The 15,262-nt window shown below is 39.0% G+C and overlaps 1 protein-coding gene across 1 annotated transcript in view; it reads right to left on the reverse strand.

Moving 5' to 3' along the window:
* UBR1 (ubiquitin protein ligase E3 component n-recognin 1) overlaps positions 1-15,262 on the reverse strand; it is a 150,601-nt gene that overhangs the window by 84,527 nt on the left and 50,812 nt on the right. Inside the window, 7 exon segments of the mRNA XM_014459411.2 lie at positions 2,652-2,753; positions 3,009-3,074; positions 3,797-3,907; positions 4,196-4,257; positions 6,703-6,883; positions 11,761-11,889; positions 13,449-13,548. Of these exon segments, the coding sequence (XP_014314897.1) occupies positions 2,652-2,753; positions 3,009-3,074; positions 3,797-3,907; positions 4,196-4,257; positions 6,703-6,883; positions 11,761-11,889; positions 13,449-13,548 (751 nt within the window).

A 15,262-nucleotide genomic window follows, 5' to 3' on the forward strand; every position in this document is an offset into this window, starting at 1 on the left:
CAATGGCCCAGCCAGTGTGGCTCAGTGGTTGAGTGTCGACCTATGAACCAGGAGATGGTGGTTGGATTCCTGGTCAGGGCATATGCCCAGGTTGCAGGCTTGATCCCCAGTAAGGGGTGTGGAGGAGGAGGGCCAATCAATGATTTCCTCTCAATATTGATGTTTCTATCTCTCTCCCTGTCTCTTCCTCTCTGAAATCAATAAAAACATATTTAGGGGAAAAAAATCAACTAATGAATGCATAAATAAGTGGAATAACAAATGGACATCTATCTGTCTGTCTTTCACTTACTCTCTCTCCCTTCCTCTCTTTCTAAAATTAATAAAGAAAAATTTTTAAATATATTTTTATTGATTTCAGAGAGGAAGGGACATAGAGAGAGATAGAAAAGAAACATCAATGACGATAGAGAACCTTTGATTGGATGCCTCCTGCACGCCTCACACTGGGGATTTAGCCTGCAACCCAGGCATATGCCCTTGACTGGAATCAAACCTGGGACACTTCAGTCCACAGGCCGATGCTCTATCCACTAAGCAAACTGGCCAGCGCAATAAAAATTAAAAATAAAAATAAAAAGCACATTGTTTTGTCCAGCAAATCTACTTCAAATAATTTATGCGGGTGAATTTCCCGCCAAAATATAAGATGGCTCTGTCTTTTGGTTTTGTTCCATCCACCAAAAGGGTGGATTACAAACAAATATTTGGTAATACGCAGTTACAATCGGCCCGAGTTTACACGTTTCCCGCACTCCACCGCAAATCTATATGAACCGAGTTAAAGACGGCTCCCGCGGAGTACGCGCAATTCACGCGAGCCGACTTAACTCGTTTCCCGCACTCCAAGTGTTAAGCCCTAGCTGGTTTGACTCAGTGGATAGAACATCAGCTTGTGGACCAAAGGGTCCCAGGTTCGATTCCGGTCAAGGGCATGTACCTTGGTTGGAGGCTTCTCCCCAGCCTAGGCTCTGGTCAGGGTACATGCAGAAGGCAACCAATCGATGTGTTTCTCTCACATTGATGTTTCTCTCTGTCTTTCCCTCTCTCTTCCACTCTCTCTAAAAATCAATAGAAAAATATCTTCGGGTGAGGACTAAAAAAAATAATCTATATCTATATATATAAAAGCCTAAGCGATCGAACACCCAAACAACTGGTCAACTGGTCACTATGACACGAACTGACCACTAGGGGGCAGATACTCAACGCAGGAGCTGCCCTCTGGTGGTCAGCGCACTCCTATGGCCAACCTCCCATGGCCAGCCAACCTCGCACTGTCTCTCCCTCGGCCGGCTGGCTCCCTCTCCCCCACCCCAAATCAGCCCTGATCAGTCCCGATCGCTAGCCAGGCTGAGGAACCCCACCCGTGCACGAATTCATGCACCGGGTCTCTAGTAATAATAATAATAGTTAGGCAAGTGTTTAAACCTTGAGGTACAGAGATGTTATAAGACCAAAAACCTAAAAAAACCTCTTCAGCAATAAGGAACTAAAATAGCAATTTTGAACCTTTTTCATCTCATAGCACACATAAAAGAATTACTAATATTCTGTGGTACAATAAAAATATATATTTTTTGCCTATCTGACAAAAAATTAGGTATAATTTTGTAGGATTTAAAAATAATAATAATAAATAATAGTAATTATCTATTTTTTTGCTCCAAAATGAATTTTAAAAAAAATCAGGTACCTATAGTTGTATATAAGGATTTCTGGTACCAAGAATTAACCAATCACATGCAACCTTATTATGCGACATGACCAATAATATGCAACTCTATTATATGACCTATATATTTATGGTTCAAGACAGGACATTTACACCAGATGGCTATTGTTGTGTTGGCTGTTGTCATTTTTTTATTTGACAATGTAAGGGAAAAGAAGTCGGTGTCCCTGACAAAATAGGTCAGGTATTACATGTTTTAAAAATTCTTGCAGCACACCGGTTGAAAATCGCTGGCCTAAAGTATAATGCATTCATACACCACCATTAAAAATGATGATGTAAAAAAATGATACAGTTGTATATTTATTTAGTAAAAAGAAAAGGCCCATTGCAACATTTTATTAAGTACAGAAAGCAAGTTATAAAATAGCACATACAAAATGATCCAATTTTTGTTTTAAAAACAAACAAGACACCAAAACTTTAAAAGTGATCAATTTGCCCTGACCAGTTTGGCTCAGTGTATAGAGCGTCGGCCTGCGGACTGAAGGGTCCCAGGTTCGATTCCAGTCAAGGGCATGTACCTTGGTTGTGGGCACATCCCCAGTAGGGGGTGTGCAGGAGGCAACTGATCGATGTTTCTAACTCTCTATTCCTCTCTTCCTCTCTGTAAAAAATCAATAAAATATATATTTTTTAAAAAAAAGTGATCAATTCTAGGATGTAGTGTTTCATGTGATTTTTTTCTTCATTTAAAAAAACTATATGTTCTAATTTTTGCAGAGTAAAAAGAGTATATGTGAATATAAATGTAAGAGTATATGTATGTATCTGTAGATATATATATATATGCATGCTACCTGTATGTGTGATTTTTGCAGATACAGATAAAAAATATCAATACTAAATATGATTAAAATAGTTAACAATAACATTTTATTTGGAATTATTTCACATCTCAGTTTCTGTTGCTTACCTGGTCATTTGTAGATATGGTCTTTTTAAAAGCATCAGCAAGTTCATACCTCTGAAGTATCAGTAATAAGAACTTGTTGGGATCCATTAAAGATGCACCAATCTGTGAAAGACACAGAGCATCACAGTTTGTGTGTATTAAATCAGAAACATTTTGCCTCCAATAGTACTGTCAGAAAAATTATAAAATAAGTCTGTAGAAGAAAATGTAGTAGTCCCTTTTACTTCTATGATGTCATATTTTAACAGTGAGAAAAATTTAAGTAACTTAAAAAATAATTACAATATCTTCTCTTATTACTAAGAATCTAAGAAAGAAGGTTAAGACATAAATACCAGAAGTAATTCAAATAGGTACCTGAAGCATGATGATATCTTTATCATACATTTCTTCTCTGCACTTAACATCCTGGTAATAAAACACCTATAATATAAAAGGTAGAATAGAAGCTACAAGAATTATTTTATCTCAAACAGAATTCTCAACAAAAACTATTCTTAAAACTTTCTCTAAACTAGGAACTCCAAGAACTCCTTAGTGGCAAAACACTAAATTGTAAATCTACAAAACATTTTAAGGGACTTGTGAGGATAAGGTGAGAAAATGTGGTATGAAAATATTTCAGAGTTTAAAAATGCTTTATATTAGTTAGTACTCTTGACATGTATAGTTAAAAATTTTATTTTTCTTAAATTTAAAATACCCACTTCAATAAAAGTAAATCAATACAATCAATCATAACACCATTTTTCTCCCAAGTGTGGTATATTTACAATTTCTAGTTCCCCAACTTTTAGGAAATGCACTTCTCTTTATTTGCTCTAAAACAGAAGGAAAAATTATAAGGTGGCCTCAATTAAGACAGGTTGTAGGAAGGCTACTGGTCCCCAAGCAAGGTAATCTTTAGAAAAGACCTATGTTAATGGGCAGGTTTCTGGTGGTACTACTGGCTGTCACCTAATCTAGCCACTCAATAGGATAAAAGTAGAAATGTCTACATGGTCACTAGAACCTTCATTTCTGACTATACAAGAAAACAGAAAGCAAATACTCAGCAAAATCCAGGGACACAAGGTAAACTGATATTTTTTTTTAAATTAGAAAATGAACACATTCACAAATGTGAATAATTGGCCTTACCGTACCTGGCTAATGAGAGAGAGCCCATTTCTTCGCCACATCTCAGCAACAACCTGGGCAACTAATACCAGACAACGCAAAGGAAATTCTACTAGTGCCTCTACTTGAAAGTCCTCCTGAAACAGAGTGAGGTCAATTTCATTATTTCTCAGAAGGCTTGGATGTGTCTCACAGTTATGGCAATATATATATATTCTTCAGTATTCTTATCAGTAAAATAAAAGGGCTTGAATTAGATGACTAAATCCCTATGATTCAGATTTCAATGTACTACATATAGATTTAAAATTACTAAATGGGAATTATTCATGTGGGCTTCAAAATATTATATTTCTTCCCACTCATCCACCAAAAGATATTTAAAATAGGATATAAGCCAGTCAACACTTCATATAGGCACTTACAAAAGGCACAAATTCATGCAGTCTTGCAACACCGCCCAGCCTGCTTAAACGCACATGAAGACCTAATAGTTAAAAAATAAAAGGAGAAAAATTAAAAAGTAATAAATCCAATTAAGTTTGATTCTTAATCAACTCATCAAATTTGTGAAATTTAAAAATACCATTTATTGAGTTTAAAAATGACACCTCAAAATATAAACTTTTGATTTCTAATTTTGAAAGTATTACTAATATATTTAAGTTCCTACACTGTGCAAGGTATGCTTACACATTATATAAAAATAATATGTTGTTTATAAAGACATGCTTATTTTTCACTTAACCAAGCATCAAAAGAAACAACTTAGATCTAAGTCTTTTTTTATAAAAATAGAAGTGACATAAAATGACATGTCCATTACACAACATACCAAAAATAATTAAAAGTGGGTCAACGACCTAAACTCAGGAGTTAAAATGATAAAACTCTAGAAGAAAACATAGATAAAAGGCTCCAAGACATTGGATTCGGCAATAATTTCTTAACTATGACACCAAAAGCAAAGGTAACCAAAAGAAAAATAAATTATAGACTATATCAAAATTAAAACCTTTTGTGCATCAAAGGACACTAACAACATAGTGAAAAGGCAACCCATAGAATGGGAGAAAATATTTGCAAATCATGCATCTAATAAGCAGTTAACATACAGAATATATATAAGAACTCCAACAACCCAAAAACAAAAGATCTGATTAATGCCTGGCTGGTGTGGTTCAGTGGTTGAGCATCGACCCATGAACCAGGTGGTCACGGTTGGACTCCAGGTTGGGGCACACGCCTGGTTTGTGGGCTCAATCCCTATAGGGGGTGTGCAGGAGGCAGCTGATCAATGATTCTCTCATATCATTGTTGTTTCTGTCTCTCTCTCCCCCTCTCCCTTCCTCTCTCTGAAGTCAATAAAAACATATTTTTTTAAAATGACTTGAATAGACATTTCTCCAAAGATATACACATGGCCAATAAGCATAGAAAAAGATACCCAATATCACAAATCACTAGAGAAATGCAAATCAAAGCCACAATGAGATATCATTTCACAATCACTAGGATGGCTATTAAAAAAAACACAAAAAGAAAATAAGTGTTGATGAGGATGTGGAGAAGCTGGAATCCTTGTGCATTGCTCATCCTATATAATAAAAGGGTCACATGCAAATCGACTGAATGGCGGAATGACCATCACTATGACGCGCACTGACCACCAGGGGGCAGACACTCAATGCAGAAGCTGTCCTGTCGTGGTCAGTGTGCTCCCACAGGGGGAGCGCTGCTTAGCCAGAAGCCCTGAGCCAGGCTCCCCGAGGGCTCCCGGACTACAAGAGAACACAGGCCAGGCTGAGGGCCCCCCCGCCCCAAGTGCATGAATTTCGTGCATCGGGCTCTAGTAGAAATATAAAATGATGTAGCTGCCATGAAAAACAGTATGGCAATTCCTTAAAAAAATTAAAGAGGAGAATTACCTTAAAATCCAACAATTCTACTTACAGGTATATATCCCAAAAAATTGAAAACAGGACTCAAAGATATTTGTACACTCATGTTCCTACCAACAGTATTCACAATAGCCAAAAGGTGGAAACAACCTGAAGCATCCATTGATGAATAGATAAACAAAATGTGACATATACATATTATAGAATATTACTCAGCTTCAGAAAGGAAGAAAATTCCGATACATGCTATCACATAGATAAACTTTGAGGACATTACGCTAAGTGCAATAAGTCAGTTATAAAAGGAGATATGTATGATTGCACTCATATGAGGTACCTATAATAATAAAGTTACAGACAGAAAGTAGAATAGTGGCTGCCAGGAAATGCAGGGAGTGGGAAATGAGGAGTTAAGTTGAATGGGTACAGAATTTGAGTTTGGGAAGATGAAAAATATTCTGGAGATGGATATTGGTGATGCTGCACAAAACAATGTACTTAATGCCACAGAACTAAACAGTTAAAATGGTAAATTTTATGTTATGTATATTTTAGCACAGTTAAAATATATACACTTCTATAAAGTTTAAAACAACAACAACCCTGACAGGGCTAGTTTACATGGAAATGCAAATCAAAGAATGAATAAAGGAAATTTATGATCTTTCTTTTGGTGGTGAAAGAAACAGTGACACCAACAACACTTGTGCAATTTGGCAGAAAAGAGATTAAAAACCAGCAACAAGATTTTACTATATTGAGATTTGGGCGGGAGATGAGTTATCAAGTTAGTCTTTAAGTGTGTACTGTAAGATCCATTTGTTGACCAAGATGACAAAAGGCCTAGGAAAACAAGCATCCTTAGATGTTTAGTGACAGCTCTTTGAAGGACAGTGACAGATCTTAATTGCAGTATCTGATCTGAGTATGCCTATACATACTTAGCATAGAACAAAAATAGATATGATTCTAGTACTCTGAATACCTAGGAAACATAGCTAATAGAAACAAAGCAAAAAACTAACACTCACCAGCAAGAGTCCTAGAGAGTGGAAGATGTATGCTTACGAGATCTTCAGATACTCTGTAGGACTTAGTTTCCAAAGTGTGACCACACAATTGTACTACTGTCTTGCTACTAGACATAAAACTTGTACTACACCTCATCACAGCTTTGTGACATTCTTTATAAGCCACTAGTAAGAGTTCTTCCTAGAAGAAAAATGCAAATAAAATGACAAATGATCTACTTTACCACATTATTCAATAAATATTTGCTAAGTACAAGCACAAAATTGTTCTATGTATTACTAGGGCTACCTCCACAGGATCTGTAGACCAGTAGGAAATATAAGACAGAGAGCGGCACATGCCCGTACACACACACACACACACACACACACACACACACAGTGAAAAATTGTACTAGTAAGTACCATGTAAATGATAGAAACTATTCCACTAAGAGGGGGGAAAAGCATCACAAACAACTGGGAAGACATATTGTGAAAGCAATTTTTGAGTGGGGTCTAAAGAATAAGCAGAATATAAATATGGAGAAAAGATGAGAAAATGATGGCATTGTAAGCAGAGATACAGAATAAGCAAAGAGAAATAACGGAGAATACACCTCCTGTTCAGGCAATAGAAAGGAATAAAAACTAGAAAAATCCAAGGTTTTGTGGATAGAATTAATGAGCAATTAAAGTGAAAATATGCCTTGGCATTGGCATGTGAATAAATTGATGGTATCTGAAGTATAATAATATAGACAACTCACTGCTTCAAGAATTAATGGGTGTCAATAGAGTAGAGAGTAATGTTAGGAACCAACGAAACCAGTAGGAAGATTACTACAAAGTCTACGTGTAAGGTGATAAAGGATCTCAACTAGGGTGGGAGTAGTCAGGGCAAAAAAAGAACCCAAAATAAATGTTAGGATTATCACTTCTTTGTTGTTGTTAATCCTTAACTGACTATATTTTTCCATTGATTTTTAGAGAGTGGAAGGGAGGGAGAGAGACAAAGAGAGAGAAACATCGATGTGAGAGACACATTGATTGGTTGCTTCCTGCACATGTCCCAAAAGGCCGCTTTTTAAGATAGTGCTTCTCAAACTGATTTTATCTTCAAAAAGGAATACTATTATCAAATAAATTTTGGGACTATCCCTCTTAGAAATTAGCACATTAATTAAAGAGTTTGAGAAGTTCAGGCCCTGGCTGGGTAGCTCAGTTGGTTAGAGCATCATCCCAATAAACCAAGATTGTGGGTCTAATCACTGGTGAGGGCACATACAAGAATCAATCAATGATCCTGGCCGGTATGACTCAGTCGGTTGGGCATTATCCTGTGGACCAGGAGGTTTGATTTTCAGTCAAGGGCACATGCCAGGGTTGCAGGCTCAATCCCCAGTAAGGGGTGTGCAGGAGGCAGCAGATTTATGTTGTACTCCCACATGGATGTTCTCTTTCTCTCTTCCTCTTTCTAAAAATCAATATTCTTTTAAAAAAAATCAACCAATGAATGCATAAATAAGTGGAACAACAAATAGATCTCTTTCTCTCTCTTTAAAATCAATAAATTTAAAAAAAAGTTTTAAAAGTTCAGTGGCTTAAAAGTTCCTGTTTGAATTTGTTCAACCTAGCATTTCCCAATCTTATGTGAGCACACAGCTTTTTTCTTTAAATATAATTTTTTAAAAAATATATTTTTTATAGATTTCAGAGAGGAAGGGAGAGGGAGAGAAGACAGAAACATCAAGGATGAGAGAGAATCATTGATTGGCTGCCTCCTGCACGCCCCTTACTGGGGATCGAGCCCACAACCCGGGCATGTGCCCTTGGACGGAATCAAACCCGGGACCCTTCAGTCTGAAGCCCAACACTTTATCCACTAAGCCAAACCAGCTAGGGCGCACAGAACTTTTTTTTACCATCAAAAATATCTGTTAACAATTTAACACAGAGAATGCAGTAGCTCTTGAGATTTCCCATATGGATGAATGTATGAATCATAGTGTCATTAATGGAACAAGAGCAGTCAAGAAGAGAACATGCAAGTTGTAAGTAGACGGAAATGATGACAAATCAATTTATTATATTCTTTTTTCTTTTAAATGATTTCAGAGAGGACGGGAGAGGGAGAGAGAGATAGAAACATCAATGATGAGAGAGAATCATTGATTGGCTGCCTCCTGCACACCCCCCACTGGGGATCGAGCCCTCAACCCAGGCACATGCCCTTGACCGGAATCAAACCTGCGACCCTTCAGTCCACAGGCTGACGCTCTATCCACTGAGCCAAGCTGGCCAGGGCTCAATTTATTATATTCTGAATTTGAAATAAGTGTAAGATATAAGCAGGAATGTCTAACACACAAACAGAAATGATATTATAGCTTGAAAGAGTCATTTATATGAAGTTTTAATTGTGGTGGTAGAAATAAAAAGAGTCTATTGGGAAAGGTCTCATTTAAATGGGCAGTCAATAGAAATATTGGATAATGTAGATTTGTGAAAATTAGAGGGAAAGAACGTTTCAAAAAGGTTAAGGTACTCAACAGGAAACGATGCTATAGACATTTTAAGGAAGATGGGGCCTTAGAGAAGACCTCTGAATTTGGTTACTTAAAAAGATCCTTTGAAATTTTTTCAAAAAGCAATTCCTGTCATTTGGTAAGGGCAGAAGCCAGACTCTAAAGAGCAACAATCTATACTAATAAAAGCCTAGGTGGTCCTCATGCCCTCATGTGATGCCCTCATATCATCACAAGATGGCCACCACAAGATGGCCAGCAGGGAGGGCAGTTGGGGGCAAACAGGCCAGCAGAGGAGGGCAGTTGGGGGGTACCAGGCCTGCAGGGGAGGGCAGTTAGGGGCAACCAGGCCTGCAGGGAGGGCAGTTGGGGGCAACCAGGCCAGCAGGGGAGGGCAGTTAGGGGCGACCAGGCTGGCAGGGAAAGGCAGTTAGGGGCGACCAGACCAGCAGGGGAAGGCAGTTGGGGGCCGGCAGGAGAGGGCAGTTGGGGGCGATTGGGCCAACAGGGGAGCAGTTAGGCATCTATCAGGCCAGCAGGGGAGCAGTTAGGGGGCGATCAGGCTGGCAGATAGAAGCGGTTAGGGGTAATCAGGAAGGCAGGCAGGCAGGCAGGCAGGCAAGTGGTTAGGAGCCAGCAGTCCCAGATTGTGAGAGGAATGTCCGACTGCCGGGAGGGATCGGGCCTAAACCAGCAGTCAGACATCCCCTGAGGAGTCCCAGATTGGAGAGGGTGCAGGCCTGGCTGAGGGACACCCCCACCCCGTGCACGAATTTTGTGCACCGGGCCTCTAGTCTATACTAATAAAAGCCTATGTGGTCATCACGCCCTCATGCCATGATGCCCTCACACCGTAATAATCCACCATCAGGAGGCTGTGCGTGCAGCGGGTGCACGCGGGTGGGCGGGGCTGCCTGCATGGTGAGGCACTCGCAGGTGGACAGTGACTTGATGCTGCGTGCACGTTGTGCAGGCAGGTCCCAGCTGCTCCGCGTGGTGACGCCAGGGGTCCCGGCAGCTCCACACGGAGCTGTGGAGGCAGGTCCCGGCAGTTCCACATGGCGCAGAGGCGGAACCCCTGACTCCGGCCTACCTCTTTGGGGCAATCCATTGAGGAGCCCCAGATAGGTGGGCGGGGCCTACCTCTTTGGGGAGATTGATCGCGGGGCTCCCGCACTATGAGAGAGCACAGGCAAGGCTGGGGAACCCCCCTCCCGAGTGCACGAATTTCCTGCACCGGGCCTCTACTAGTAGACATAAATGACTTCAGAAGGCTTGACAGATGTCAAGATAAACAACAGACATTTTGACCTCATCTCCAAGAATTATGCATGCCCTTTATAAAACTGAGAGGAGCCAAAAATGTGTTCTGTGACTAGTTGCTGAACAATATTTCCTGTCTTTGTTCTATAAAGCTACTGTGCTGGCCCTAGCCAGTTTGGCCCAGTGGATAGAGTATCAGCCTGTGGATTGACGGACCCCGGGTTTGATTCCAGTCAAGGGCACATGCTTGGGTTACAGACTCGATCCCCAGTGGGGGGCATGCAGGAGGCAGCTGATTAATGATTCTCTCCATTATTGATGTTTCTGTCTCTCTCTCCTTCTCCCTTCCTCCCCAAAATCAATAAAAATATATATTTTTTAAAAAGCTGTTGTGCTGGATTAAGGTCTTTTGTGTCTATCACTAACTGCTGGTGGTGGAGTAGAAAAGGAAAAAAGAGAGCAAGAATATAGTTTACAGAGATAGCAAAGACAAGTAAGGGAACTTTTATTCTTGTTGTTTTTAAGGATATGTGTTTACAGGCAGATGAATGAAAGAGTGGGAAATACCAGAGGAGACAACCAAGGAATCAAACTCCAGAAAGAACTAATACAGGTTGGGACAAAGAGCCTTGGTAGAGACATTAGTTTTAGAAAGAGATGAAAAGAAAGAGACCAATAGTGAAGATACAAACTTAGTTGGTGAATAGACTGTGGTGAGAGATAGAAACTGAAGAAAATGAAAGAATTTGACTCAGATGTCAATTTTCTCAGAACAGAAATAAGTAAGCTCTTACTTCCAAAACAGAATCTGTGGTAGGGTTATGATCTAAAAGAGGGTTATGGTCTAAAATTATTACTTAAGGAAATATATTAGTCCTATATTTTGAAATTAATTTTCTTACTGGTTTAACACATGTAATAAAGCACTTAATTGAATGAATAGCCATCCTTCTCCATTGTTGGAATATTTAAAAGTCTGTGTTATGTGGTCCCAATTTCCATATTATTTATATTCATGTCCAAGGAAATAAATACATACATAAATAAATGTATGTTGTATTTTTTTAAAAACTTACTATTTCTAAGGTAAATGAAACTACCATGGAGAACACTTTCTAATTAAATGTGAAAAACTGAATTTTCTTCATAAATGTTAATAAGACAGAATCAAATATATAAGAAACTACTTAAATAAACTTTACATCAAGGAAGTTGCAATATAAAACTAAACTATAATAAGCACTAGAGCACTTAAAAAGACACTGCTCCTACTAACAATTTTACTTACATCACAAGCACACCACTCTTGGAACATGAGTAAAATATTCTTCAATTGCATCTGTATGGCAATGGCAGCCTCCCAGTCAGGATCCACTTCTATATGTTGTCCAACCTGTCTTCTAATTTCTTCCATTCCCTGCAAAAAAAAAAAGTGATTAACATATATATATATATACACACACACACACACACACACATATATATGTGTGTGTGTGTGTGTGTGTGTGTGTGTGTGTATAGATAGATAGATAGATAGATATATGCCCTCTTTTTCACTCCTCTACTAGCAAAATATAGAATTATCAGGATTCATATTCATATACTAGTATGTGTAGCTTTTTGTTGTTGTTGTTAATCCTCACCTGAGAATATTTTTACCATTGACTTACAGAGATAGTGAAAGGGAGGGTGGGTGAGGGAGGAGGAAGAGAGAGAGAGAAACACTGATGTGAGAAAGACACACGGGGCCCTTGACCAGGAACTGAACCTGCAACCTTTTGGTGGGCAGGCTGATGCTCTAAACCAGGGGTTCTCAACCTTCCTAATGCAGCGACCCTTTACTACAGTTCCTCATGTTGTGGTGAGGACCCGCAATCATAAAATTATTTTCGTTGCTACTTCATAACTGTAATTTTGCTACTGTTATAAATCATAATGTAAATATCTGACATGCAGGATGTATTTTCATTGTTACAAACTGAACATAATTAAAGCATAGTGATTAATCACAAAAACAGTATGTAATTATATATGTGTTTTCCGATGGTCTTAGGCGACCCCTGTGAAAGGGTCGTTCGACCCCCAAAGGGGTCTCGACCCACAGGTTGAGAACCGCTGCTCTAAACAGTGACACTGGCCAGCACCATATGTGCATAGCTTTTTTTTTTTTAAATATATTTTATTTATTTTTCACAGAGAGGAAGGGAGAAAGATAGAGAGAGTTAGAAACATCAATCAGCTGCCTCTTGCACATCCCCCACCAGGGATGTGCCCGCAACCCAGGTACACGCCCTTGACCGGAATCGAACCCGGGACTTCTCAGTCTGCAGGCTGACGCTCTATCCACTGAGCCAAACCGGTTTCGGCATGCATAGCTTTTTAACATGGCTGTTATACTAGGTCAGAATGCATAGATTCAATTCTCAGCTCAGTCACTTTCTAGCTGTGTCCTGATAAAATTATTTCTAAGCTTCAATTCCCTTATCTATAAAAAGGGAGATAATAATAGTAACTACTTCATAAGATTGCTATGAGGTTCAAAGAGATAATTCGTGTAAAGTGCTTACTACAGTATCACATAAGGCAGGATCAGTGAGGCAGTGTTTGCATTTTATTTCTAGTTTGCTAGATATATTCTTCCTGATATAAAAACCAAAATTTGCTAAGAAATATTAAAGACTCAGGTTAAATTTTTTTTTTAAATATATTTTTATTGATTTTTTATAGAGAGGAAGGGACAGGGATAGAGAGTTAGAAACATCGATGAGAGAGAAAGAGAAACATCGATCAGCTGCCTCCTGCACACCTCCCACTGGGGATGTGCCTGCAACCAAGGTACATGCACTTGACCGGAATCGAACCTGGGACCTTTCAGTCCGCAGGCTGACGCTCTATCCACTGAGCCAAACCAGTTAGGGCACAGGTTAAATTTTAAAAAATAACTTTATCTTACTGGTGTACAGAACTGTACCATACCTGCATACAGGTAAGAATCTTCAGAAAAGATCGAAAACCTTCAAGGAATTGCATTTTTAATCTTTCTGTCCAGACGGTGGGCTTGCTGATTAGGATATACCTATAATATTAAGAGACAAAGAAATATTTCACTTCCATATTTTGAGATAGTTTAAGGTACTCAGGATTATAAACAATATTGATTCATCAAAATTATGTATTATAATTTCTTATAATTAAAAGCTCTGGGCAGAGCTAGAATTATCCCAGCAATATGTGAATGCTCCAGAAGAGACAGATGTCAAAGCTAAGCCTGACTTCTTCACTCAAAAGGTAGTTCTGATTAAATGAACCCAAAAGCAACTTACCTTATCACAGTTGGATAACTACAGTACAGATTTTTTAGGATTGTTTATACCCTTCACCCAAAGGCAAGTAAAAATTGCCTTCAGCCTCAAAATGCATGTCAAAACAGCGTGTGTAGAATATACGCTGTTTGTGCAGACAAATGATTTCAGAATATTTTAAAAAATATATATTTTATTGATTTTGTACAGAGAGGAAGGGAGAGGGATAGAGAGTTAGAAACATTGATGAGAGAGAAACATCAATTCAGCTGCCTCCTGCACACCCCCTACTGTGGATATGCCCGCAACCAAGGTACATGCCCTTGACTGGAATCGAACCTGGGACCCTTCAGTCTGCAGGCCGACGCTCTATCCACTGAGCCAAACTGGTTAGGGCTTCAGAATATTTTGTAAACTAATAAATACTTATTGTACTAAAATTACACACTTTCCCCCTCCCCACAAAAGACATGCAGTCATGAGAATTACAGAAAATTCACAACACATATAGTAGTTTGGTCTAAGAGGATTGAACAACTTTGTTGTTGCTGCTGAGTGTGTAATGACTAGAGATTTGTGAACATCTGCACTGGTTCTCCAGAGCTATTTATTCCTACGAACTGATTTCAGACAATAAATACACTACAGTTGGGGATGGGGGGACTCAGGATATTTGGAACTGGTTTCATATCCAATGAAAACAATGTTTATTGTGAAATGACTTCAGGAAGGAATCTAGCAATTATAAAAATTATTTTGCACTCAGTCAATCCCAATCAATTCCTGTTAAATATCACACATTGGGAACATAAACATGACCAAGACACTCTGTCCTTGAGGTCCTTAGTATACTGAGGAAAATAGATATGGATAGTGGACACTGCAATACAATGTTAAGCACTAAAAACAAAACAAAATAAAATACAAAGGAAGTAAAGTAGGAACATAAAAGACAAGGCAACAAAGATAGGAAAAATATTTTTTTACTTTGTAAAGATTGTAAGAATTGTAGTTTAATTCTCCCTTTCTCTAGATATCCATTAATATGTTAAAAATATAATCATACACTAATAACCTTTCTAAATCTTCCTTCCTTCCCCCCTTCCTTCCTTCCTTCCTCCCTCCCTCCCTCCCTCCCTCCCTCCCTCCCTCCCTCCCTCCCTCCCTCCCTCCTTCCTTCTTTCCTTCTAGGCTCACCCAAGGAGTGAGGATATTTTTTCCATTGATTTTTTTAGAGACAGTGGATGGCAGGGGGAGAGGGGGAGAGAGAAACATCCACATGAGAGACACATCAATTGGTTGCCTCCTGCTCGCATTCCAACCAGGACAGGGAATTGAACCCACAACTCTAACCATTGAGAAAAACTGGCCAGGGCTCTAAATCTTTTTTTAAAATCTTTATTGTTGTCCTAACTGGTTTGGCTCAGTGGATAGAGCGTCGGCCTGCGGACTGAAGGGTCCCAGGTTCGATTCCGGTCAAGGGCATAT

This window comes from Myotis lucifugus, unplaced genomic scaffold, assembly GCF_000147115.1.
Source record: "Myotis lucifugus unplaced genomic scaffold, Myoluc2.0 scaffold_109, whole genome shotgun sequence".
Taxonomy (NCBI): Eukaryota; Metazoa; Chordata; class Mammalia; order Chiroptera; family Vespertilionidae; genus Myotis; species Myotis lucifugus.